At 41.5% G+C, this 27,764-nt stretch overlaps 1 protein-coding gene across 3 annotated transcripts; it reads right to left on the bottom strand.

Moving 5' to 3' along the window:
• Nucleotides 1–160: 160 nt before the first annotated feature.
• mbnl3 (muscleblind-like splicing regulator 3) lies at nucleotides 161–26,940 on the bottom strand. Of its 3 annotated transcripts, none has more exons than XM_056439190.1 (8): nucleotides 26,782–26,940; nucleotides 19,840–20,803; nucleotides 12,959–13,123; nucleotides 12,459–12,662; nucleotides 12,132–12,371; nucleotides 11,210–11,357; nucleotides 7,188–7,282; nucleotides 161–6,428 (listed from the first exon to the last, which is right to left on the bottom strand). In XM_056439190.1, the coding sequence occupies exons 2-8, from the start codon at nucleotides 20,011–20,013 to the stop codon at nucleotides 6,426–6,428; spliced, it is 1,029 nt and encodes a 342-aa protein (XP_056295165.1). In that variant the 5' UTR covers nucleotides 20,014–20,803; nucleotides 26,782–26,940; the 3' UTR covers nucleotides 161–6,425. The 3 variants fall into 3 exon arrangements, with proteins under 3 accessions (XP_056295165.1, XP_056295167.1, XP_056295168.1); XM_056439192.1 differs by lacking the exon at nucleotides 26,782–26,940 and adding an exon at nucleotides 22,071–22,155; XM_056439193.1 differs by lacking the exon at nucleotides 26,782–26,940 and adding an exon at nucleotides 20,900–20,955.
• Nucleotides 26,941–27,764: the final 824 nt, after the last annotated feature.

The following is a 27,764-nucleotide window of genomic DNA, read 5'->3' as shown; positions in this document are numbered from 1 at the left end:
AAGTCTATGTTTCCAAGACATCCTTGACTTCAACTTTAATATAACCTTTAGTCATATAAATACCATCAAGTCATGTAAAGCTCACAATTCAGGAGATACATGAAAATGACTCTTTGAATGTGACACAACAAGATAATGAACAAAACACAGCGCAAGAGGATCACGATTATATGTTTTATTAAAGGTCAAACAGAAATAGCAGAACTCATCATAGGCACAGTAACTTACTCTTAATAGCTATACACTGCAAAACAAATTGGCATGGAGCCAGCAGCACATACAAGCACCACAAGCAGAAAACAGGGTGAAACAATAGATGACTAAGAAACGGTATTCACTTTCAAGTCTTTCCTAGAGTGTCAAGAGAGAGTATTTCATATGGCTTAGTCCTGAACAGTCTTTGGCCCTTTTCATCTTCCACGGGTTGCCATTCAGTCTGCAATTATACTCAAGTTCATAATGACTCACCAACCCGACAAAGGATTTTAAATAAAGGGATACATTTTACACACAATACATGTGCTGTTTAAAGTCAATATGAACATAGAACATAAAGAAACAACTACATCTTTCATGATAAAGGCACAATTACAACTGAATTGTTTAAAAAATAATGATGACAATAAATCAATTTAAAACAAAATCACAATGTGATTACACTTGTTTGTGACCCACAATATGTGAAGTCCAATCCACATGTGGAGTCAGAGGGCTGTGAGCCGACTCACCAGGATGACTCATTCAAACCACCGTGTGCCATGGCAACACAATCACTGGCATTAATAGCAAATGAATGGCCCCAAATCTACAGGAACAGAGTTGCGTAAGGATGTTGCTGCTGCTGCAAGGATAACATTGGAAAATCAGGTTTTTAGCAATTATATATCTACTAATATCCTGAGGAGAATTCAGATTCATTGTTGTTTTGGATAATGGTATCAAGAGAGAAAAGAACACACCCATTTGACTAAATAACAAAAGTAAAGTGAATTTAAAACCCTGTGAACACATCTCACATACAAGTCCCTCTGTAGTCAGATTTTATTATCTGCTCCACTTTAATAACTGGCTGCTATTCGGCCTGCATCTGGAGAAACTCTGTGCTTCATTTTGGTGCATTCATGATGAGCATATAAGGACAAGGTTATTCCTGGTTTATCATATACATATCCAAACCAACTATTCATTCTACTCTACCTCTCTTGTTTGATTTCAGGGTCAGATATTACAGTAAATTAACTGAAAAAAAGCAAATCATTTGTGGTACACAGCTAGGCAATGTCATGCTTGGCAAAGAACAGGGCTCAAGCAAACAAACTACAGAACAGATCCTCCAGATATTTTTATACTGTAATAAAATGATAAACATACTTGTATTATTAACAATACATTGATTTGATTTGTAATCAACTCTTTTATCTATATTTATTCAAAATAAATTTTGAGTATTTTGACATAGTTATGTACATAAGTGCAAACAAGGTGAACATCACACATTCGAATACACTTCAGCAAGGATCAACATCCCCCAGCACAGCTGGGCAGAAAGAGACTACTGAACCACCTTATTGACCAAAACTGAAACAGAACTCTATAATTAAAGCTCAGCCTCAATCCAGAGAGAACTGAGCGAGGGCCGTCCAGTCTGAAGGAGGTAACCAGTGGGGATGCTGACTCGTTTGATTTGACACAAAAAGAAGAAGATCTTTCTATTAGTCCACAAGTCTCTTTACCTTCCTGACAGTAGGTGTTCGCGTTCTTATTTCTCAAAAACTCAATGTACAAGAACAAAAAAACTATTACGGTCAACTAAACAAAACTAAATAAACACCTGATCTCCCCTAAGGACCTTTGGATAGTACAAATAATTAAGTTTTTCATACAAAATATTTAATCACTTCGCAATAACAAGACAAACTAATTAGACATTCCCTTTTTCAATAAGTTAGTGATGTATGTTGTTTTAATTAATGTGAAAAAAAAGAAAATCACAATTCGGGTAGTAGAAAGGTAGCCATGTTGACATCTGTTGCCACAGCAACAGCGACCATTACCATTAACAATGACTTCATCATTGTATAGAAATGATCTTCATATTATATCTTTTTCTTCTTGTCTACAAACTATTAACTATGTATAAATTATTATTTTTTGAATTTACATGCTGTTTTTTATGTCAGTTTAAAAAAGCTTAACTTACCATTATTACATGTCACTTTCATACACAGCTATCACATCTTTATACAGTGATCAAGAAATAAGGCCCTTTGTTTGTGCCCCGGCAAAAAGAAGTATGCTCAGGACTTAACGGTCCACATGCTAAAGGATCTGGTCACTGGCCACAATGATCAGAGCATTTTGCATATTCCAGATTTATGATTCATGACTGTATGGGAAAAATACAGTGAGACCTAAAGGAAATCAAGTACAAGAGAATGAGAAAGGGAAAGAGGTTAAAACATTTTTCTCTGCCATACGGTCTTGTACATCAATACATACATCTAAATGTACTTAAAAATTAAAATGCCCTCAAGAGGCACACTTTATTAATCAAGTATTCAGTTGTTTCCATCTGGACAGCAGTTAGTGAAGGCATAACGATGTGAAGGAGGGAGGAGCGAAGGCGAGGGGGAGGGGTTTTCTTGGCTGGACAAAGCTGGTCTCTAAAAGCTGTAAGATTAAGACAAACTAAATTGTCTGGACATTCGAATCATCAATTTCATTGAGTAGGAGATAAATATGTCTGTTCAAAGACTTGAGAACATGTAGCTGCTCAACACAAGAAAAAACAAGGAAACAACTTAAAGGAGAAGTACGTTTCGGTACCAAAAAGAACATTTCTTTACAGATGGACGATAACAGGCATAAAACAGGCTAACGCTTCGTCCACCATGAAGATAGAAATGAAATAATTTTGCGAAATAGCTTATTTACTTTTTTTTAGAAGGTTGGAGGAAAATATGAAGCTTGAACCAGGAGCCAATGAGCTTGAGCCTATATAATAGAATCAAGGGGGTAAAGCTAGACAAGCTCTGGCCAAAGTAGAGCGAGACCAACAAATCAGACAATATTAGCTCATTGTAGAAATATTGTATTTGTATATAATTTGGCCGATGAGTAACAAGTTATTGCAGTATAGAAATGACAAATGAGGTTGAAGGTAATTTAGAAACAGGGTCAAGATGACATATTGTTTTTTACTGTAATTTCTTTTTACAATCAGTTGATATATATTCAACTTTTTTTTAAAACTCCTAAATCACTATTAGTATCAGCCTAAAAATACAGTCCCAGTTAAACTAAAGTCGAGAGCTACAAAACAAATATGCCTTGCAACACTTCTACAGCTCACTAATAACACATATTATATTGTTTGTTTCTTTCCAGTCTTTACGCAAAGTGGCTGCAGGTTCTAGCTTCATATTTAACACATTAGAGCATGAGTTATCTTCTCATCTAACTTGGAAATAAAGTGAATAAGCTCACTGTTCCTTTAAGGGTACTAACGGTACAGTAGTACACTGATTCGGTGCTCCCAAAGGTCATTCCCCACACAAACCCAAGGTCAATCCAACTTGCCCCCGCAGAACACGATTGTCTGTGTTAATGGGTGGGAAGCCAGAGAGGGATTACATACTTGTCATAGCACTAGCAAACTCCTACAGCATGGTCGGTCTATACTGGCGCTTCTGTATGCAGCCTCCCCAGTGGGAGTTAACAGAAACAGGGACGGCATCACACGGAGCACTGACAAATCCACGTTATGCAAAAAAAGAGAAGATTTGCTAAAAAGCATGCAGAATTTCTTAATTTTGTCCCATGATTATACCATTGTTTATAGGTGCATTTTGGGCACTTTGGTTACTTCCAAGGGAGGGGTACAACAGCTGATTAGCAAGAACGGGTACTGTTCTGTACCTGTACGATGCACATCTGCACTTTGCGATGTACAATTATGCTCTACGTTTTCTGAGTGAAATATATTTCTAAAAGTAGTCACACCATCCATTGACATTAAATATAAATCTATATAACAATACACATACTTTAATATGTCTTAACACAGTATAAGCATGTACCTACAGTGTGAGACCTCAGAAGTTGTCTTTATATCGTGAATTTCAACATGCCTGTCTCTCAAAAGGGCATGTGAAGATGCAATAGATACATTCACGTCACGATAACATGATTTAAAATGAATAATGTTCAGTGGGAAATGCCGTCTGCAGCATTTACAACTAACCAAATATGTGATTCATTGTCTTTTTAGTCTGCACACAACTCACTGATCTATTTCTTTACATAAATGATAAGACAACACAGCTGTCTCAGAGAGCAAACAAGTACTGTAGAGATGTGATTTACTGTTATAATAACGTACCAAACGACATATCTAGTTCTGAGCACTGGTCTGTTCTTACAGTGTATTGCCAGTGGTGGCTTGAGGAGACTTGAAAGAGGCACATTTGAATTTAGATGAAAATGATTTCAGCGCAGTTTCCAGAGCCGTTACGGACAATTTTTTTGCACCTACAAAGCAATTCCGTGGTGTCATTTGAGATCCAACATCCAACTGGTTTGTCTTTCTTTTTTTTCTTCTCTTTTACAATAGACATCAAACGGGTGATTTATTCCTCCATTTCCTGACTTTACCATAACTCCATTCTGGTTATAACAGCTGTGGATGCAATATTCAGTCCTACTACTTTCCATAATAACGACACATCAGTAGAAAAGACAACACATTAGAAAGTCGGACAGGACATTTTCAAGTTCTAAGCTTTCTACCTGAAGAGCCATAAAACATACAAATCTTGTGCCACGTATTCAATTGAAAAGCCGCATGAAGGGAGAGAATTACACAAACAAACTGCCTTTTTAAAAATAAATATCTGAGTTTGAGAGGGACGATAACATTTTTCATATATTGCATTAAATGGGGCAGCTCCAAGCATATACCAACCACTACTTGGCACACACAGACTTTAGGCACAACATCAGGACACAAATCCAGCTCCCATCTTGTGCAATAGCTCTGACATCAGGTGTTGAAGTTTAACAAGTGCCAATTATATTGTGTCTGTACTATGATTCCAGGTGAGTTGAGCAAACACATGAAATCTGGGTATGTGGCTGATGCCAATCATTATACTTGACAGATTGTCATTCTTTAACACCACGTTTTGAAATAAAATCATGGAGGAAACGGGACAAACAAACCTTCCTCTTCCATTATTGACAATTACCCAGCCTAGCCGCAACTAACGATACCGTATCACTCAAATGTATACTGTTTTAACAATATTGTTAAATTTGAAATGTTTCCTAAACCCAGAAGTTAAGAGCCACATTCTTAAAAATCTCTCAGCTTCAACCCCTTTAGTGGCAATTGTATAATGTCACTCCACTTTAATTGTGTTGCATTACCATAAAGGTACTGTCTAATTTTCTGCTATTATCCCGTCAGTGGCAGGTACTGTGATTCAAATTACATTCATAAAACAATATCAATTTAAAGTACCGATTACTGTAATTCATACATTTCCTTACAATAGGAGCTGATACATTTATGTAACAACAGCTCTTGCCTTCAATTGAAAATAACATGTAATAATGTATGCTATTCGTGTTTTGAATCATCTGTGAAACTGAGTCTCCTCTGCAGCTGAGCAGATAAATCAAAGGCACAAACAAATGAACAAACAACAACTCGTTGGCGTTTCACCAGGCGAGATAAGATCATGAGAACAAACTGAATGATATACATGGTACAACACGACTATTACATTTGTATCCATCTTGAAACGTAAACATGACATGATATGAAACACTCTTTCATTGTGACAGTACATACTGGTTGTAGACCAGCAGCAGGTCCATTTCCCGCTCGAATGCTCTTAATTTCAAGAATGAGCTTTTCAGGGTTTCTGACTTTCGAACAGTGAAAAGTGTTGGGTCGCATCATGTGATGGCTCCATCCCATATGTGTGTGTGTGTGTGTGTGTGTGTGTGCGCATGTCTGCTGCACTCTTAAGGTGTGGGCATGTTTGTCTGTACAAACGAGGATCTCTATTGCTCAGCCAAGTCAGTGTGTATCGGGATGGCTGCAATAAAGCAACAGTGATACGTCCAGGCTTGTATCGCGTGCATCATCACAGCTTTCATACGTTCATAACATCTTATGAGAAGTTTCACACTCATTTAGTGTGCACTGTAGGCGAGGCACATTTTTGCTGCATTCAGAAAAGATGACCGCCCTCTGGTAGTGCGCATGGTTTCAGGGGCTTTAACTGGGGTTTTGGGAAAGGCTTACTGAGTGAGGGTCATCGGCGCAGCCACCAGCAGTTTGGGTACTTGACAGAAATGGGTTTCCATGGGTACGCACTGGAGCTCCACTGGATCTGGAGTCAGAAGCTCGGAGGGGTCTACTGGAAGAGAGAGAGGGAGGAGCAGTGAATTCACCCTGAAACACGGAGCCCCAAAACAGTTGAAGATTCAGACAGATTCAGTTTGTGTGCAACATTTTGATATGGTAAAGCCAGTATTTTCATGACAATATTTGTATTTCTTAAAGTATTATTAATAATTATTACTATGGTTGTTGGTATGAAGCCACTAACAGCTTTTAAATTCTAGTTTAAAAAGATTAAGATTTTCTCTCTTAAATTCATTCTTTAATCCAGGAACAAAAAAAACAACTTATAAAAACTATGTAGCACTGAAATTGGATTGGTGGTTAACAACACCTTTTCAGGAAATACAAATAATAGAAACTTATTAATTAAAAATAAATAGTTTTATATTGCACAGCCACAAGCAACTGCCAAACCCTCTTGCTATTCGGATATTTTTTAATTATAAAATGTGCCCCTATCTGTGTAGTCGAAGACAAATTGTTTCATAAAGGAGAATTATAAATTATAGTGGGGTTGCTGCCAATGCCAGACCACATACTGTCCGTCCATAAATTACATAGAAGACAGAGATAGACATGAAACACCAAACTATGACATTTAGATGAAAATAGTTGTTAATTTGAACTGTTATGATTCGCTCACACCACAACAGACTGGACAGTGAAGACAGATGAAATGTGAATATAATAAATGTGACTACAGGCAGGTGTTTCTTTAACCTTTATAAAAATAAATAAATAAATAAAAGGGAACTGAAACGAAAGAGCAAACCTGATTCGAGGCGGCAGATTCAGCGAAAGGAACATTGGTGACTTGGGTCGAAGCCGACGAAACAGTGGAGGTGGTGGCACCGTGCATCATGGGAACTTTTATTCGGGCGAGTCAGACCAAAGACAGAGAACGAGGATGTGGGCGGGGAGGAGGGGAGGAGGGGGGGGGGGGGACAGGAATGATATGGTTACCATGGCAAACTGTGTCTGATCAAAAGTCATGGCACAAGTCAAGTGATATTGCCAGGATGAACAAATATCAAGACACATGCAAACATAAATACAAATATTTTTTTAATCAGCAAACCAGTTAAAATAAATAAATAAAATGCACTGTTCCACTAACAAATGGTAGGTTAACAAACAAGGCAATACACAGTCATACAATCTAATCAGACGGGAGTATCTGATATATTGTATTCAAATGAACAGAGCATGTGTATGGAGGGAGCAAATAATTCATAAGACAATAACATCACAGCTTTAGTGTGACAGTAATTCATCTTTTCTTCAGAAAGAGTGGATAATCATGAATTATTATATCAGATTTAATGACTGACATCTCACTTTTACTTTATATTCCACTTTGGACCAAAACAGCACAAGTGGGATATGCTTTCTACCAGCATCTTTAATTAATATAAAAACGAGGTAGGTAAGATAATGTCTAATTTTACTTTTAACTGAGTTTACAAGTCATTGGTCATCACATCCTAAAAACAGATAGTCTGAGAGAAAGTAACCCCTGATGATGTCAGCAGGGGTTATCTCAGCCTACTGAGCTTTTCTGGCTGTTGTGAGCTACAATCCCCTGCCCAGTTAATATATGAGCAAGAGGGTCAAAGTTCAAGGTGCAATGCTACGACTATGTAGTATTGCTCCGTTCCATTTACCTCAGAAATCAGACGTCGGAGCACGGAATGACATCACACCCGAAATGCCCGCGTTCCAGGACAAGGAGTCCGAAAACTCAAAAGGATTTCCTGCTGCAAGGTTAGCTATTATTAGCAATACCAGTTTATAACAGCACATTATGTCGGTAGTTTGCGCATACAAACACCGTATAGCAACATGTCCATAGATAGAAGTCTGACACGTTGTATGTATGACTGATTTAATGGGACAGACGTGCGAATAAACAGCATATTAATACATATTTTGTATTGTTGATACGCGGAGAAGCCATCTTGGATTGTGAGGTCAGGGTTGGTGGGGTTCGTACGGCTTCAGGATGCGTTCCAGTAGAAATGTCCGGCGGGAAAATGAGAAAATGAACAACTTGCCAGTTCAAATGAAACCCAGCAGTTGTCCCAGTTGAATGCAAACTGCATCTAACATTACGTACTTTGTGAGAATGCACTTCTAATGAAAATGTGATTTGGAATTCAGTGACTATATCTATAAATCTCCTGTATGGCCACACAGGTGTTTTCACTTATGTTGCCTCATTGCACCTCTTCTCAAGATTGTGTGAGCGATCCAAAGACATTTAATGGACATCTCACTCACACTTCTGCTGGTTTTGTTGTTGTGTTGGGGCGAGTCAACATACGGTAATCATTGCTAATAGTACATAGAGTGTGGTCACTCCAAACTGACCAGATATCTTAACACCTGTGTGAGTGCCTTTAAAATAAAGCTTTTCTTATGAACTTTGCAAGTTGTGTGCATTTTACATTTCGGAGGGTTAAATACAATTATGCTCTTGAATTATGGGAAATATAGGATGTTGTGATTTTGGAGCTAGACCCAAACTAGGCACGACAAGTTAGGATATGTCATCCACTGCTTGTTTTCTTTCTACCGTTTTTATTTTAAACTATCTGTCGACACACATTATGGAAGTGCAATGCTTAATTAAAGGAGGGCGGCTTTAAGCGGTAGAGTTCCTAACTGGTCCAAATTAAACAAAAAACAAGAGTGATAACCGTCATATTATCAGCATGAAGCAGTTGTAAATGTTATGGCTGGAGGACAAAAACACACACACACACACACGCACATGATTGCCATGATCCGTGATTACCATCAACAAGATGTGTGACTGTGATTAGGATCAGTATCTCAATAGCTGACAATTTTCCTTCTTTGTCTTTGTGTACGTCTTGATCTATATATATATATATATATGATTACAGATGAGAAGCCTGAAGTCTGGATCCTATTTAGGTTCACAAATGTACTGATAGACTTGAATAAACATGTAAAATGACTAAATTGGTAAAAGCAGCTGCATTGGCCATCATCACAGCCAAAATCTATTCTAATGTTTTCAGTATCTTGATTTGTGCATATATTCATCACACAGCCACAATGAAAACTGAGAAACACTGCTCCACACTTGGTTCAACTAAGACCAGTTTAGCCTTTTTTCTGTGAGGTTTAAGGGAGCTGGTACAGGCCAGGTCTGAGCCGGGATAACCTACAGGGAGCCCCTCCACCACAGCATCTGGGGTTCTCATTAGCCCCACAAGAGATGCATGCACACATGTACACATAGCAGACAAGCTCGCACAGAGAAATGAATGAATGACTTGCTCACACAAAGCATGACTCGTTAAACAAATAGGATATCAATGTGATCACAGACAAAAACACATAGACGTGATGCAATGAAGAAGACGATGGCATGAAAGCTCCAAGAATAATGTCTTTGTGTTCTCCAACAGCTAATCTGATTAATCAATCAATTAATCAATAAGGGCTCCTGTCCACGAACACAGTTACTGATCTCCATCTGTGATACAGATGACCTACCAACGTCTCCTGAGGGCGTCAGAACAGAGCCTGTCACATATTGAATCGACACATCGAGATGGATGAGAGCAGAAAACAAGGACAAGACGAAGAGGTCGCCGGCCACAGCAGGACGAGGCGAGGCAAGTCAACAGGTGAAGGTTGGTGCAGGCAACACTGGTGACATCATGTCACGCAAGGACACACACGGCATTGATGCTTTGTTCAGCATTAGTATATTGTAGAAGTGGTATATCAATATATCAATATAAAAACCCTCATGTAGGCATGGGGGCATATCAATAATTCAATTCTGAGAGCCTGTTTCCTTACAGCTAACGTGACACGACACCTGCTTGTGTCAATTGTATCATTATGTGCCAAATATATGAAAACAAAATGAATTTTAACTAACACTCTATGTCCCTATACATTTGTTTGTGATTTTACTAGCACATCTTCAGTTTCATCGAGGGCTGGAGAATAATTGCTTCATACATCGAAGTCCAGAAATAGTTAATTAACTCATTTATTTTGGCTTGATAAATGAGTTAAACGATTAAATGGTTTTGGAAATTGTTGGCAATGGATTCTCTGTCAATCCAGCTGTAAGTTCTTCCAATAAACCCGTCATTCAAACCTAAATTAAAGCCGAAATGTATGAAAACCAATACAATGTAGAGATCATATAATGCGGGACCTTAAATATGGTTGAAAGTAGTAGGACTGGTGTGGGCCACCTCCTTTGCTCTGTCTCACTGTCTTTATGCTGCCAACTGCAACACATGCAACGCTGCTTTCTACAGCGTAGAACCTCCAGGAACCTGCTGCATGTACCCACCAGTCCATGCACAGACAGTCCCACATAGTGGCTCAACTCTGATGAGTTTATTGTCTGTTTTTTGGACTGATTAGTGTCACGTAACTTTAATGGCTTCAACAACTCTCATCACACATCAACCTAGAGTGAAGCAACATGCTAGTAACACAACAGAAAGGGTACAGAAGAGAAGCGTGGCGGGATAAAGGGAGTAAAGGCCAGCTGTTACGATACGTTACAACTTTATTGCCATTTTACAAAGTAGAAAAGCCACAGCATGCAACTGTTGAAACTACGCCAGCAAAATAACTAACTGTATATCTGTTTCCCACAACGTCACCAAATATTACCATTTTACATAAAAGCCCTTTGCTTCGTCTGCCCACAATGAAAGTGCATGACTCCAGTTTACCTCCTGCATGTATGTCAGCGGGTGGGGTTGTGTTTGTGTGTGTGTGGAGACTCACCAGTGGAGATGAAGGCTGGCTGATGGAGCTGCATGTTAGCCAGCGCTTGCTGGTAGTGGAACATGTTGTGGTTGAAAATGGCAGCTCCGTTGCTCTTCTCTAAGATCGACCTCTTTGGGGGCGGCTGCATGGCGCCTGGAGGCAGAACCTGAAAGGGCAATAAAAGTCAGCTATTATCTGGTGTTATCTTAGAGTAAATAAACACCGGGGGCTCTAAAGACTCGACATCCAGTGGACGTGGATGTTTCTGTTTACCACCACAAGAGGACACTGCAGTATTGCAGATTAGCTGAAGTGATGTAGGACAGCCCAGAGGTCAGGCCAAGAGCGAAATGGGATTGTTATGATTTCCTTCACCACTGGGGCCAGAGCTGAAACTACAGTGGAATTTTTTAATTATTATACGACCTGATAAACCTGATTTATTTTTACAATAACGCAGTAAATAGGATCAGCATCGCAACTAAATGAAAGCCATCGTATATAACCCCTTGATAAGTTTCTGATTTCTTTTATACTATTTTTAGTCTTTTTTCCAAATCTGATTTTTTTGTTTTTTGGCACCAGATTGACCTGATTATGTCACAGCTGCTCTCAATGCTAACTTTAGCCCCTGTCGTCGAGAGTACGGGCTCAGATACATGCACAGTAGCAGACATTCATGAAAAACATAATCCCCAGACTACATTATCACATTTCAAGCTGGCGGAAGGATACTGCGATACCCTGATCCTCCATTGCATCAGTACACAGTATCCAGGTGGATATCTACGGTTTCATTGCTGTATTAAGAAGAAATGGCGAATGTAACTTTTTAAAAGGTCATTATTGATTCACACCCACGTGTTCAGCTTATCATAGAATAGCATTTCATGTTTATTTTTGGTATAAAGAACGAAGAGTTCTCCGTATTTGTACGCACCAAGCCCGCGGACGCTGTGTTGTGACTTGCTTGGTGCTGTGCAGCCTTGATCCTGGCCTGCAGGTGAGCCGGCGGATGGAAGTATTTGCACTTGTCTCGGCTGCAGCGGCCTTTAATGTAGTCCATGCAGACGATGACAGAGTTCTCGCTGCAGTCCACCATGCCGGCCTCCATTGGGTGAGCGTAGCGGCAGTCGCTCTCACCCCGCGTGCAATTACCGCGCTGGAATTCTCGACAAACCTGGGAGGGCCAGTGGGAGCACTGGTCAACATTTACCTGTCATCGTGCCCAACATAGAAACACAACAACTGCGCGCATGCCGCATACCTCCAGCTTGTCTGTGCGCACATGCTTTTGTGCGGAGGTGCCGTTGCCCATGGCTGCCAGGCCGGTGGGACTCCCAGGGATCAGCAGGGGAGCACTGGGCATCAACTCGGGCATCAAGCCCATGCCGGGGCCCATGTGGCTCAGATAGGGACCGAACGCCATACTGGGGCATGTTGCCAAGGAGGGCGACACTGGGAATGTTGTCTGAGGGAGGGAGAGAAGGGCAGAGATGAGAGCGAATAAACAAGTTGTGGCAGAGCTCCAGGGGAAGATTTGGAGGTAACATAAGCAGCAATGTGTTGTTGTTTTTGAGGTAAATGAGGAATATGCAGTTATTCATTGCTCTGTCACTACTACTTTAAACATGTCATTACCTGTGCATGAATAACATGCAATATTATGCATGTCACTTTTTAATCAGCAAGTTGTACATTTGCTTTTCAAAAGCTTGAAGGAGACAACTTTCACAGGAGCTGAATATAACATTTCAAGCTGCTCACAATCGGCTGCAACTGTGTTCCGGGCATCATGAACTGCATCTGCTGAGCCAACATGGCTGCCGTGGCCTTCTGCTGGATCAGGTTGTTCCTCCCGTTGATCTCCAGCTGGGTCTTCAGGTGAGGCGGTGGGTGCAGGTATTTACAGTTCTCACGGGTGCAGCGCCCCTGAGAAGAAGAGAGGAGGGAGGAAAGATGAGTGCAAGAGCAGACAGCTGGGGCGACACTGAGAATAATACAACACTAAATCAATCCGGTGTGTGTCGACATGGAAAGCTCACTTTCTTTGCTGCAACTGATCCGAGTCTAGCATAGAACACCTTCGTACAATAAAGTACAATTTGTTGAACTAAACATACATTTTCAAGCGTGTTGACAGAGCAGAACTACGTAGGGTGCATTCTGGTGAGATGAAGCACTAATGAAGTCCCAGAAGACTGCACATCGGGTAACTCATGAGAAATATGCAACCATTTACATCGTTAAAAATATGCTGCGCTGGAATCAACAACAATCTGAGCGTAGCCAACAAGTAGAAAATGTCACTGGCTGTCATTCATCTTACTTAAAGCCATTGAAGCAGTCAAACTGCACTTACTCTTTTTTTACCTGAACAAGTTATTTTATAGCAATGTGAAATGACACGTGGAGTATTTGAGCCACAGAGGCACAGCAGACGTCAGATAAACCTAACTGACAAGGAATAAAGATGAAGAGTGAAAACACATGTTCCACTCTCAACGTCCTGCACAACAGTGTCTTATCAGTCACTAAATAAACTACGATGGATAAAGACTGACAGCAGCACATGTACTTGTTATGTTTAGAGCTAAAATGGGATTAGATGGGAAACGGAGACCAGTAAGATTAATTTATTCTCAATGTTTTGGTTTACTTGTACAGAAACTTGTACAACAGTCAGTGGTGGTGGATGTTTTCAGATCTGTTAGAGTAGAAACATCACAAAGTTATGATACTGATAAGCAAGGTAAGTAGAACCAAACATTATTAGCATGATGTACTTATAAGTATTAACAAATCAAAAGTATTCCATGCACATCCTATTATTAGATTATTGGTTGCTTTATGATCTTTACTAGTCTTTACTCAGGGGGAACACGGTTTGCGAACATGAGGATAAAACTCAAGAGAACGTTTGTATTGAGTATTTTTATATTGGAAGTGAGCTCCAATCAAAATAAATAAATATATAAAACTAAACATGCCAATCTAATGAACACAGAACTACGGTACTACTACTATACTATTCATGAATACATGAAGCATGTTGGCTGTGCAGCCATAGTCTGCTGTCTGCAGTCAAAGCATTTATATTTGTCTTGCATGCAAAACTTATTATCACATCCTGGCACAACGAAGGCTGAGCGATTGGGTGACGCAGAGTCATGTGTTTCAGCAAAGCAGATTCTCTGCATAATGAATGTGAGTAAAATAGCAAGATATATTTATAAAAACATTCCCAGAGTTCACATAGCTCAGCAATAGTGTGGGTTAAAAATTAAACTGAAAATTTGCTAAAAGTTGAACGATGTAGAACTGGAGTTGTAGTTCCTCTGAAGAGCAGATAACCCCTTGATAAAATGTCAGCATCATTGATTAATCTGGTGATCATTGTAATGTGCAAAACAAGCATTTCAACAACCTAATACTAACGCACATTGCTGTAATTCTGTATTTATTCAGCTGAGGCTTCTTCGATTCAGCAGCCACAGACATTTTAAAGCTCATTTTTCCACTTGCCATTTTTGGCTTCTTGTAAAACCCTAAATCAGATTGTTATCCACTTGCTAAAAGCAATTAATGTTGTGCCCAAACGTTGTTACGGCAGTGTCCTTCCTCCCTGCCGGAGTCTGTGGGGAAGGTGAAGATGGTGCTGCAGGAACACTGCAGGTCAACACAAAAACTGCAGTCTCCATTAAACCCCTGGGCCGACAGCAGCTGTCTGGCCCGGCAGATGAGCCGCTAACCCGCTAAACTACCTTGAGCGTCGGCCACATGCTCTGTCGTCAAACCACACCCACACCAACCGGCTCACATTACGGGAGGGTGAGAGTGCCGCACAACTGACAGTGGAGAATAAAAGGACTCTGAAGCAGTGGCGGTTCGTCCATAGAGGGCGCTAGGTCGCCGCCTCTCTTAAAATGTTGAGATGAAAAAAAAGAAGAAGAAGAAAAAAAATACATCCTGTCAAAAAACATTAGATGCCAAATTATTTAAATAGTAAATATACCGTGTTGACGCGCTAAATGTGTGTGGGAGACCGTCAGCCTGTCAACAACCACTTAAGTTAATGTGAAAAAATATAATATATCGCCACTCATTATCACGGAGAGAAGCCCCGCCCCTTTTTCGGGGCACCTGCCCAACATGTGTGTACGGCAGCTAGCAAACATTTCACAGTCGTTGCGGCAAGGACGGCTTCTCATTGGCGGATGAAACGTGAATCTTGGGGCGCAAAAATGTGCGCTCTGGCCAATGACATCGTTTTATTATTTCACGTGATTGGACTATTCGGCAGATCAGAGACGGATCGTTCCCTCAGCCAGAGAGCTCCACGGAGCTACGGGAGCAGGTTGCTAACGGAGCTGTCAGCTGGAGCTCAGTGAGTAATGCGCTGTTTAGTTTCCCCTGTCTGTTGTTCCAAAGGGACTGAAACTCTCTGGACTACAACGGGGTGAGGGATCTAAAGAGCTGCAGACAAGTGTAAAGCATGAATCTTGCCGCAGTTATCTAGCTCAGAGCATGAAGCTAACAGCATGAAGCTAACCCTGTTTGCAGAGCAGAGCAGCAGAAGGAGACCGAACTGGCATCGAAACACAACGAAGAAGTTCTGAAAAACAGACACATTCCCTCCAGAATAATGGAAACAGGCTGGTTACAGACATGATTGACTTTAACCAGAGAGTTATGGAGAAGTTTGCCCACTTTAAAGAGAGGAGGCTACTTGTCTTTACAGTAGTGGGTCTACTCTGTCACCCAATGTAACATGTGATCTCTTTCTGACTCTATTCTGCTCTGAACCTCTTTCATGTGAGGGTGAAACTCTTTTATTCTGTAAACCTCTGAAACCCAACGTAATGTTCCTTAAAGCTGCTCTGAACCTCTCATGCCCAAAGTTACAGTGTGTTGATAGTTGTTATTGGACCGTGTTGAGCACGCTGTGTTCTTGAAATAAAGCTTTGTGTTCTACTATATTCTACTCAAAACCTCTTTTCTTCTCATTGTTGAGTGCTATTTAAACCGCGTCGCCCAACTGCGCCCCCCCCCCCCCCCCAAACAAAATTTCACCAGCTGCCACTGCTCTGAAGGCAAACTGACGTCATGGTGCAGAGACTCTGACGGTGATGGATGATGTCGCACGGAGATGAGGACGTATTTACAAAAAAGGGTTTCAGGAGCAGGAGAGCTATATAGGACAAACTGCATTGTCTCCTCTACCAGCATCATGGAGGGCTGCACACAACACAAAAAGCATACCAACAAAACAAGTAGCTGCTTGAAAAGTGGTCCGAATGGTACACGAGGCTCACAAAAACACTCTCGCCTACACTGGAGATGCAGGAAGCGAGCTTTGCGTCAGCGAGCTGTGTGTTTAGGGATGAGTCTGTAATGAGGAGTGAGTCCCACGAGGCCAGCAAGCCTACTCAAACACGCAGGGAATGAAAAGTATTAATGAGCATAATGATGCATTTAATACATCGTGTCCTCCAAAAAACTAATGTTGGACCAAAAACGTTGACATGGAAACAAAACATGTATAAAGCTATCCAATCTGGGTTGGAGAAAGAGGCCAATGAAATGTGGTGTTGAGAGTATTGGGTGAGCAATCTCCCTTTGGTTGCCATAGCAACACTCTACGCAACACAGATAAAATCCCGGTTAATACAGAAGTGTGCTGTTGATGGATTCAGAGAGATGAGAGAGGGGAGAGGTTGATTAAATATAATGAATAAACCGATCTAAACTGTATATTGATGTGGGACAAGCTCGAGCTTCAGTTCAAGGAGTTTGGCTTCATTCTCACAAGTGACGATGATTTAGAGCTGAAACAAAGAGTTGATTAGTTGATCGCTAGTTGGAAACAGTTTTCTCATTTGACGAATTGTTTGACTGATGGCACCGTCGGTCTATCCTACACTTTGGTTCAGACTAGTCTCAGCCACTATTGGATGACTTAAGATGACATTTGGAATTGGTACTCAGCCGGTGAATCATGGTCACTTTGATGCTCTCCGGACCGTTCACAGAGCCTCACAGAGCTGCTAGCAACTCTTTGTCTTGTTCATCGAAAAAATGCCTAAATTATGCAACCTCTCGAAAGGAAAGATGTATAGGAGCACTTTAGGTTCACAATTGTTGTTTGGCCAAACGCAGCATTTAAAAAAGGTCTACGTAGCATTTTAATCTATTTATAGTCATCTTAAACACCAAAAGATGAATCGACAAAGTGTTCTGAAGACTAATAGATGATGAAAATTATTGTTAGTTGCAGCCCAACCACGTCATCCAAAAGTGACACTGCTGTTGAATCTGCTGTGCGTCGGGCAGATGTGATGTCCACACTAATCATTTGAGATGACAGCAACACTCCAGTTAACAAGGTAAAAAGAACGAGGCGGTGAGCTCCACCCACCGGTTCAGACCATCAAGATGGAGCTAATGGACAAGCTACAGGGAATGACAGGCTTGGACTGGCCAGGGATGCCAGATATGGGAGGGACAGTGAGGAGGGAGGCCATTAGCAGATAGATCCATAAAATTAACAAAGAAGGGAGGGGTGGACGGAGAAGAGCAGGAGGAAGGAGTGATGCTGTCGAACGTCTCGAGTGAGGTGCTTCTTTGTTTTTTCCAGTGAATCGACCAAAAACAACGACTGTCAGCTGAGAATGCTGCTTGCCAACAATGGGGGTAGTAGGACGGCTGTAAAGAGGTGGTTGTTGACATATTGTGCGGGCACTAAAGCCTCGCTGCAGCTTCTGATAAAGAAAGCCTCTTTGACCTTCAACTGTCACCAACTTCAGTTCTTTCTCTAACAACATGACCCCGGGGCTTCAAACAATCGAAAGTGGCCTTTAATGCTTCTTCATTGCCTTTGGTACAAAGCCGCTCGCCTCTTTCTCCCATCAATGCAACCGGTACGGAGCCAGGCTGTTGCTCTGTGCTAAAAACAGCCGTGCTACTCAGGAAGATCAAACTATCCAATGGGTACCCGCTCCTGTGCTGTTGCTAGGCCCCCCTCTCTGATTCTCTCCCTCTCTCTCTCCCTCTCTCTCTCCCTCTCTATCTCCCTCGTGCTCTGGAGGACATAACACAGAAAAATGGCTGAATAATAAATTCTAACTCAATAAACGAGGAGACAGCAGCTGCCCTCAGACATAGAGCCCCTTGTCTGGGTCTCACGTTTTCTCTGCATTAAAAAGCCCGTCGAGCAAAACACAAACGCCGAAGCAGCAACAGTCTATTCTTTATTTTAGCGCTATTGGCCACTGATAGTCGGAGCTCTTCTAAAATGCAGTGAAGCATAATCACTCTTCAGATTGTTGGTTTTTCCGCTGTGTACGAGTGGAGCTAGTGTTGTGGTTCTGCGGTGGAGACGAGAGTCAGGAGAGCAGCTGAAGTGATGTTGAAGCAGCACGATCCACGAGCCCTCATCCCTGACGGACGGGCGGCAAAGTGGCTTCACCAGAAATTTCCATCTTGGCTGAGCACAGTGAACACATTAAATATCTTCTCAATCATGAGACTTTCCTCTGACATTAACATACATATATAAATGTGTTTATTTTCAGAGCATGAAACGTTTTTGATGGAAAATCCTCAATTCTGATTGGCTGTAGGGTGTGGATTCATTTTTAATAAAAAAGTGAATCCACACCCTACAAGGCTTAGCTGAAGGGCTCGGAGCTCGGTTTATAAGTGTGAATAAGAGGGAGAACCATGGAAATCAAATTTTAAATGTGTTCCATATTTGTGAGTCTGGACCGTAGAGCAATTACATACCACATGTAACAATAAAGTTACATGTGGTAACTATCCCTTTAATATAACTGTTGTATTACATCATTGCAGGTTGCTATGCTAAAGACTGCTTTACGGCAGTAAACCCTCCTCTCTTTCCCTTTTCTGTTTAAATCTTAATAAAATGCTATCTTATAAAGAAAAATGGCTTTTAAAGAAAAAAATGTATTTGTCACATGTAGATATTTCGTCATACGTTTTCAATTATCTATACAACAAACAATATGCCTTATATAGAAGTATGAAATAAGGTAGCTATACTGTGTTAAAATATTTGATCTATATCAACCTTTTTATCACTGGATGATAACAGGCCAACGATTCTATCTTTAGATGCATTCTCAAGATTTTATTTGAAGTGATCATTCTACGAGAGACTATAAAAGAATTAACAAACTTGTTCACCATAATTTACGATATAAAAAGCACATGATCAGAAGGGTACGTAGAAGAAATAAAAGAAAGTCTGAGAAAACTGCTTTGAAATCGATGTGGGGGTGAAAAGGGTGGATCAGCTGACCAACTGACATATTTGTATGGTTTCCGGAAATGTTTGAGCTGAGGTGATGAGCCTCGCTTCCTGGTGCATCTAGAAACAATTGAGTTAGTAGATGACAACCAAAACAATAGTCACACTTATTTAATAATGCACAGTGAAGGTGGGCCACCTCACCTTAAAAAAGACCACCTCTGCTTTGAAACAAGACAAGAAGGTGTGTTTGTATCCATGTGTGTGTGTGTGTGTATGTGTGTTATTACTACGCAGTGCCAAAAGGCTACCTTTATACAGCTCACAATGCATGTGTCTTAACAAACAAGGGGTGTGATGGCTGGTGCGTTGTTACCTTGAGTGAGTCAAAGCAGGCGATGACTCGGCCGTTCTCCACATGGCAGCTCCGGGAGGGGTGAGCAAACTTGCACTCGGCATCAGACCGCGAGCAGGTGCCTCTCTGAAACTCACGGCACACTTCCAGGGTCAGCCATTTGGTGTCCCGTCCCATGGTCATGCTGACAGCCATCGGAGTCGCTCACAAACACTGAGCAGCGACGAGGGCAGATGGACGGAAAACTGTCTGATGGCAGCAAGGGTGACTAATCCAAGAAAAATCCCCAGCAAAAATATCTTCGTTTTTTTTCCTCAGTGCAAATAGGCAGCGAGTCCTTCTGGTTGGTGTATTTAAGGGAATGTTTATTAGTTCTTCCTGGGAAAGGTGGCAGCTGAAGTTTGAGATAGAGGGGGCAGACTGTGAGCAGAGGCCAGCTCTGTCTCCAAGAAGAAAAGAAAAAGCAGAAGCTACTCTGAGGACATCCCTCTGGCATGTGACACTGAGCGTCGGTGCCTTCACCTGAATCGCCTGACGCCCGCCGTAAGTCACGAGTACGGTCACGTCAACATGGCCGCGGCCGGGACCCTCACTGCAGTTGTGTTTGAATGGTCTCAAAAAAAGAAGACTTCCGTAGAGCAGAAACAAAAGCAGAACCTTAGAGGGATGGTGTCCTTGTAGTGATGAGGCGGCGGCTCAGCTCAGGCTGTGTGAGGACTGCAGCTCAGCAACGTGGGATGGACGACACTGTGGCTGTCAAGATATCAAATATAACCTCCATTCAAGGCCAAACCCACACCGAGCCACGTCCTGCTCTCATCCACCGGCTTAACAGCGGCAGACGAACCCTCACAGTCGGCACTTTGGAGGTCCACTTCCTTCTCTTACTTCAGTCTCTTTCTCATCCCTCCTTTGCCGTTGTCGATTCTTCTGTTGTCATCCTCCTCACTTGCCTCGCTCCTGCATGTCCTTTCTCGTTGTCTCGCTGTGGACCGTAAAAGCAGAACATTAATTCAGTGCACTGACAAAGAATAAGCAGCCTGTTGAGGAGTAGAAAATGTCATTAATGTGAAGCGACAACCTTGTGCGGAGGTTGTTTAAACGGAGGGCGAGGAGAACCACGAGGCAGGAGCGTGGAAGGGAAAGAGCCAAAGAGAATAAAGCAAGGACAAACAAATAGCCGAACAGAGCATACGGGAGGGAGGGAGGCAGCAATGAACAGGAAAGGGCAAGCTACGTCTTGATTAAGTGATGGAAGAGAGAGAGGGAGAGCGAGGGGATGGAGGGAGATTGCAGGCAGGACAGAGACGTCGCTTCAGTTCCCCTGAGCGCCACGGAGCAGAAAGTACTTGACTAACTTCAAATGAATCATGCTACAATATACTGTAAAGAGCGTTGTCCTTGAAGTCTGGCACTTGTGTGGTCGACACTGATGATTCCCAGACAGTTATTCATGTGAAGGGGTAGAAGTAGAAAAAAAGAGAGACAGGGCAGAGAGAGAGAGAGGAGTGGGGGTGGGGCATGTGGGGGCTGGGGGGGGGGGGGTCTTCACAACTGCAGCTGCTGTGCTCAATGCAAGGCTCCAGCAAATCGGACAGACTTTTGCTGGCATGCAGAGCACATCACCGACCAATGACAGGGCAGTTTCCACAGCGGCTCCTCCCTCCTTGTTCCTCCCAGGATTTTTTTTTCACAGTCATGGCTGAGCCACATGCTTCTATTCATACTGTACAACAACTCTGACTCCAGGCAGCTTCTCACAGACGTTGAGGAGAAAGTCACGTCTTATTCAAACAGTGGACTATACTGCAGTGGGAGTGAGAGGCCACGTGTCCGGACACTCACAGAATACAGATAACAATCAGTGAGCCGGCTCAATAAAGATACACTTAGGGGAGAAACTACAAATCCGCTTCACAAGAGGAAGCAAAGTCCAAACTGCATTTGGGAGCTGGTCAAAATTAAAAAGAAAAGAGGGCTGTCCTGTATGAAACATGGGAGTACATTAATGAACAAAGTGAGAAAAAAACAAAAGGCGAGATCAAGTACAAGAAGTAGGAGGAGGAGCAGATATTATCTGTCCATGCGTCTGATGGCGGCAGACACAGACGGAGGAACCGGCGAGAGTGTGAGGGAACGAGAGTGTGTGTGTGTGTGTGTGCATGCAGATAGACAGCCCAGAAGGAGAACACCGCAGTGGAGTGGGAGAAGGAGGGATAAGGGGGAGGTGGGAACTGAATTGATACACCCACCTTCAAACACAAGAACAAAGACACATCCCAGCCCAAAACAAAAAAGAGAGGCAGGAATGAGAGATGAGCAGGTACAGCAACTGCGTTGCTTGCTTAACCATTATGCCTGTCTGTGCCCCCCCCCCCCCACCCAGCCTACCTACAGATCGATAGAAACTTTCCTCAGGGGGACAAAACAAGCACTCCTCCTGTCCTACATTCAGGTCCACGTCAGTGTCAAGCGCCCTTGCTTACGCACACCCTGACGACTCAGCTCAGCAATATGCAACCCGCATCATCAAAATGCTCCTCAGCAACACTCCTCACTTCCTCGCCTCACTCTCGCCACACCAGACACCAAATGGCGCACAGTTGCCACTACGACAATCCTTGGAAAGCTGTGTCTCTCCTCCTGCTGTTGTAGTTTATAGGATACCCGGCACCTTTGGTGTACAGTAATGACCTTTCACTTGCTCATATGAACTGCCCAGACTCTGCTTTTCAGGAGATTCACCCTCAGGAAGATTTCACCCACTATTTATTCAAGCCTTCCCTTTACAGTTACTGAAAGACAATAGAGGCAGTTAAAAATAAAGAGATCCTGCCATGGCATGATGTGTGTGTTTCCACTACAATGTTGTGTTTACTACGGCATGTTCATTAACAAATACAACAACCCGTGAGCGCCATTAGTAATCTAATAGTTCTGACATTCAAATTGAACTTTAAATATGTTAAATCGGTTGGTTTCTCATAAGCGGCTTTAACCTTGAACTAGAACTAGGCGTGGTCAGAATCTTCTACCATATGAGTAATTTCCTGTCTCTAAAAAGATATATATATATATCTCACAATATATCATGTCTTCTGGTAATTCAAATAGTCTGCATGAAATAGCCACAGGGTTATGTATACTCTTAAATACTTGACAAATGATAAGTAGTGAGTATTTTCTCATATAATTAAGAACTTTGGTGCAAAACAATCAGATTTCCTTAAATATTTGAGTGAGAACATGCTTATTATCAATTTAAACATCATGATTGTGTATTATGATGCCACAAAATAAGATTTCATCATGATATGATTGAAATACAATAAATGATCACGTTGAATTAATGCAGATTAATGCAGATCTCTACCTTGACCATCAAGTCAACTGTCGTCTGCAGCCGTGCTAGTAAACATTTCCCTCCCAGGGGGAGACGTGGGTGTGTGTACCACATTTTGTGACAGTCTCACCACTTTAAAGCAGAAGCGTCAACCTCATGTGTGACGACAGGAAAAGAACGCCAAAGTTGTGAGGATTCAACATCTGTTAACCGTGAATGTACACACTTTGTGTCAATCCCTCCACTGGATGTTTCACAGCACACGTCACAAAGAATCATTCTCTGGGGACCATGAATGTTTGTAAAAACATACATGGCCACTATTTCATCCAACAGTTAGATATTTCAGTCTGGACAAAAGTGCAGCGACAGATCAATCATTCATAAAACCTCACCACTAACTTGGTAAAAAGCAGCTACGGGAATAATCTGCACATTATTCAATGAATAAACCAGATTAAATCCGACAGAATAACGTCAACATGTTCAACTTTTAAAGAGGGCTGTGTGTTTAAAGTTGTCACAAACTTCTAAGCACCATTGATAGGAACAATAAAAATGATGTTCTAAATATGTACAAGAACAACACTTTAATGAATTGTCTGCTTTCAGCAACATTTGTCTCCCTGCATTTAATTCATGTTTTGTGTTATAATCAGCATTTTCTTTTGCCAAGCCGCAATATTGCATAATCAGTACTCTACCTAGCACAGCATGATAAAAGCCAAAAGTTACACCGGCATAACAACCAGCCAAGAAGCCCATAATTAAGAGGCAGATGAAGTTAAAGGATACAACTTAGAAGTCCTCTTATCGCAAAACACAGCTCAAAGCTCTGTTATTAAAGAGAGGGTTGGTGCCACATGTTTGAGGCCCACACACCTCAACTAGAAGAGTGTTGTCCCTACAACACTGATGATTAGGTTATGGTTCAATAACAAACCACATATAAGAAAGGATGAAAATAGGCTTTGTAGCTATGTGTCAATACATAATTTAATCTTGTATAATACACGATATGGTTGCAACTAACGATTGTTTTCATCCAGTAAATTCCCAGAACAACTTTTTCTTTAAAATATCTGAACATTTGAGGAGGGTAAACCTAAAACAGTTATCACCTTCATGCAATTCAATGGTATTAATTCTCTAAAATAGTTTTACAAATAGTTTTTAAATGGTCTAACATATCAGTCACTGTGTTTGTCTGATTTAAAAACGGTTTTCATGCTGCTGTAACCTGCCCTGTGAAGCTTTAATAAATGAAACTGAAAATAGTTGCAGATTGTTTTCTGTGATGAACTAATCCATAAATAGAATGATAATGTCACCTCTAATAAACTGATGAACTTGACATTTTAAAAATGACTTAACAACTGTATTTCTTAACTTATTCCCACATGGCTTCAGGAGAAATAATCCAGGCCCACTGAACTCGTCCGACCTTTTCAATGCATCATAAACAATACTTTGCAGGGATGCGGCATGCTTAATAAATACAGAGTGCCCCAGTTATAACATCATGCTGCTGCCGGTCCACCAGGTGCCTGCAGAGAGAAGAGGTGCTCCAGCAGTCAGTAGGCGGGGGTCAACATGGAGGTGGAACAGGATGGGGCAGTATAAGGAGGACAGAGGGGGGACTGCTGTTGACTCCGGCGCACTGCGTCCATCATCAAACACGGTGCACCAAAGGGCTACCGACAGTGTAACCTTCACCGGAGCTCTGACGTCTGCACTATGGCTGGTGTGCAGGCCGGATGCCACAGCACCTTATCTGCTCACCCTGACTGATAGCCTCACATCGATAAAACTGTTTGGCATGTAATAAGTCAAAGGTAAGTTGACACATTCACAAATAAAGAAAACCCATTTTATTTTTCCGTCTGCTAATTTCTTTTTCCACAATCACGGTATTGGCAGGGGGGGTTAAGGGAGGTTCATCCTGGTGGTCAGCAGCCATTTCGGTGGTATGGAATTTTTTTTATTCTACTGTTTGTTTTTTAATTGTCAAAATTCAGAGCATTAAAAAATATAACATGTGACTTCATAATGGTGTAGGCTAATGCGGCAAGCTGAGAGAGAAGAAAGGCAAAATAAATAACGCCATGTTTTTAGAAGAAAATTAATGTGTGCTTACTGCTCTGAATGTAGAGATAACATATTTTAAATAGTGCAGATAATGAAAGATGGTAGTACTGAAAAAATAATATTTGGATACATCAGCTAAAATGGAAGAGGTTTAGAAAATTAAGTGCGAGCACGAAGTGAATTGAACATTTAGTTAAACTTCAAGAACTGAAAGAAGTTGCAAGTGTTGGTAAACATAAGCTTGCTTCATTAGTGCACTTGTGAATTATTGGTGTGCATTTATCCAATTGAGAGCACAATGATCATACAACTATATGAGAATCTATACACATTGGAGAAGAGAAAACACTCACATCTGAGAGTCAGTTTGGATTCAAGCGAGAATCAATGTTCCCAAAAGCTTGGCGAATTTATTTTTTAGAGGCACCGGTAGTTGTGTAACGAATCGCTATATAAACACAACTCTGATCTCTAGCTATGATTACTGTTTAGCTCACGAAACAGTCAGCTGTTTTGGGAGCATCGACTAGGACAGGTACAGACCAGGATAACGTTGATGACAAGGTGCTTTGTAAAAAGCATAAGGTGGAAGATCCATAAATCACAATGAGAGTGAAAGCTATAGCAGCCGGGAAGGAGGGAGCAAAGTAATTAGGTTAAGCATCAGTAATCCCTTCAGCTCATTAAAGCACCACAGTTCCCATTCAACTCCAACCAGTCTGTCCTGTCGCACAGGACCACCTAGCCTGCACGACGCATGCACCACTTGCAGTTTAACTTTCCTGCTGCACTTTTAATTCAGAAAAAAAAGAGACTGCACATAAAGTGATTGCTCTGGAGCATTTCATTTCACTTTGCTGGGAGTTTCACATCCCTGTCATGAGCTCATGAAAGTTATCAGTTCATCAGTGTTGATATAAAGTAAAGACAAACTAGCTAGACTGGTGCAGAGTCCACATCCTTGGAGGGTGCTGAACATGTCACAACTGGCTGCATTATTAAATGAGCCAAGGCACTGGAGCTGCGTACAGTATATGCAAGGAGTATGCTACACAGCATATACACAGCATATACACAGCATATACACAGCATGCTATGGTGCTTTGCTAGACAATGACTCAACCTCCTCACTGCATGCACGCGCAGAGGCGAAATCCTGCAGACACACAGACAGATAACCAGGAAGGAAACTGCAGGTGCTCCTCACTTTTTGCCAACTGCAATGGAAATACATTTAGTCTTACAATGAACAGTAATGTCACATATATTTATTTCATTTTTCTATTCTGCGCTTTTAATCTCTGGTGTCAACAAAAGAAAAAAACATGCACTTGAAACACTGGCCCCGCGAGACATATCCAACCAAACCCTTGTGTTCGTGTCCACACATTTACATTACATGTGTTTTATATTTTACAATAAAAAAGGCAGCGTAACAGGCCTTTTAAATGACTCCAACATGGCTTAAATATTAAACTAGGCAGCAGTGCTATTGCTACAAACTGCGCCAGACGTGCTCAGCCTCTTGTTACCTGTGTCGAGCCGATTCAGATAGATCTTCTCCTAGAACCGCGTCGGCTGCGATGTTTACTGTGCGGTTATTTCCCACGCACACGCGCTCCTGTAGCCGGGCGTGAAGGGGAAGAGGAACACACAAGAACAGCGCGTTATCGCCGGATCGGAACAATAAAATCATGTAGAAACAACGTGGTGCCGCCGCGCAGAGAGAGAGAGAGGGAGAGAGAGAGAGGGAGAGAGAGAGAGAGAGAGAGAGAGAGAGAGAATGTTTGCTGCAACTAAATGTGGTCGGCTGCAGCACTTACTGAAGCTGACAGCAGAATAACAGATTTGGAGAACAACAAAAGAGAGAGGAGAGGAGAGGAGTGTGAGCGGGTGAGGGACGAGAGTGGTTTGCTTTCGTTTTCAGAGTCGAGGAGAAATCTAAGTCACGACCAAAAGCCCGGCAGGTTCTCAAGGTAACAGCCTCAGGTGACGTCGCAGTGTGTTGAACCAACAGGAAAGGTGGTGTTGGAAATATTGACTCATAAAACACTCACCTGGTTATAATTTACAAAGATATTTAATCTGTGGAGCTGGTCAGATTAACGTTAGCCATACAAAACACACGCATATCCCAACGACATGTCACTTTAAGATGATCATTTAACAGATAACTCTGTTTAATTTAGTTTAAATATTAATAGCAGTCGGGCTATTAAAAGGTAGTTTAAAATGCCTATAGTTTAACAATATTTCCAAATCGCAAACGTTTTTGTTTAGAATTTAACCAAACATAATTTAGTTCAAATTGAAACTGTGGTGTATAACAAGCAGACACTGTAACTTAATTTCTAATAAAGAGCATGTTGACTGTTCCCATCCCTCAACCATCCCTGCCAAAGCAACTGTACTTTAAGATACATATTAACAATCCTGTTTAAGCTTTTTCCTTTTTAGTATATTGCTGAATAATTCAACATTTGAATAACTCTTTTAAATCCACTGAGGATCGCAC

The sequence above is a fragment of the Pseudoliparis swirei genome, chromosome 19 (genome assembly GCF_029220125.1).
Source record: "Pseudoliparis swirei isolate HS2019 ecotype Mariana Trench chromosome 19, NWPU_hadal_v1, whole genome shotgun sequence".
NCBI lineage: Eukaryota > Metazoa > Chordata > Actinopteri > Perciformes > Liparidae > Pseudoliparis > Pseudoliparis swirei.
Note: the sequence above shows the minus strand (reverse complement) of the source record. Positions and strands in the feature narration are given on the sequence as shown.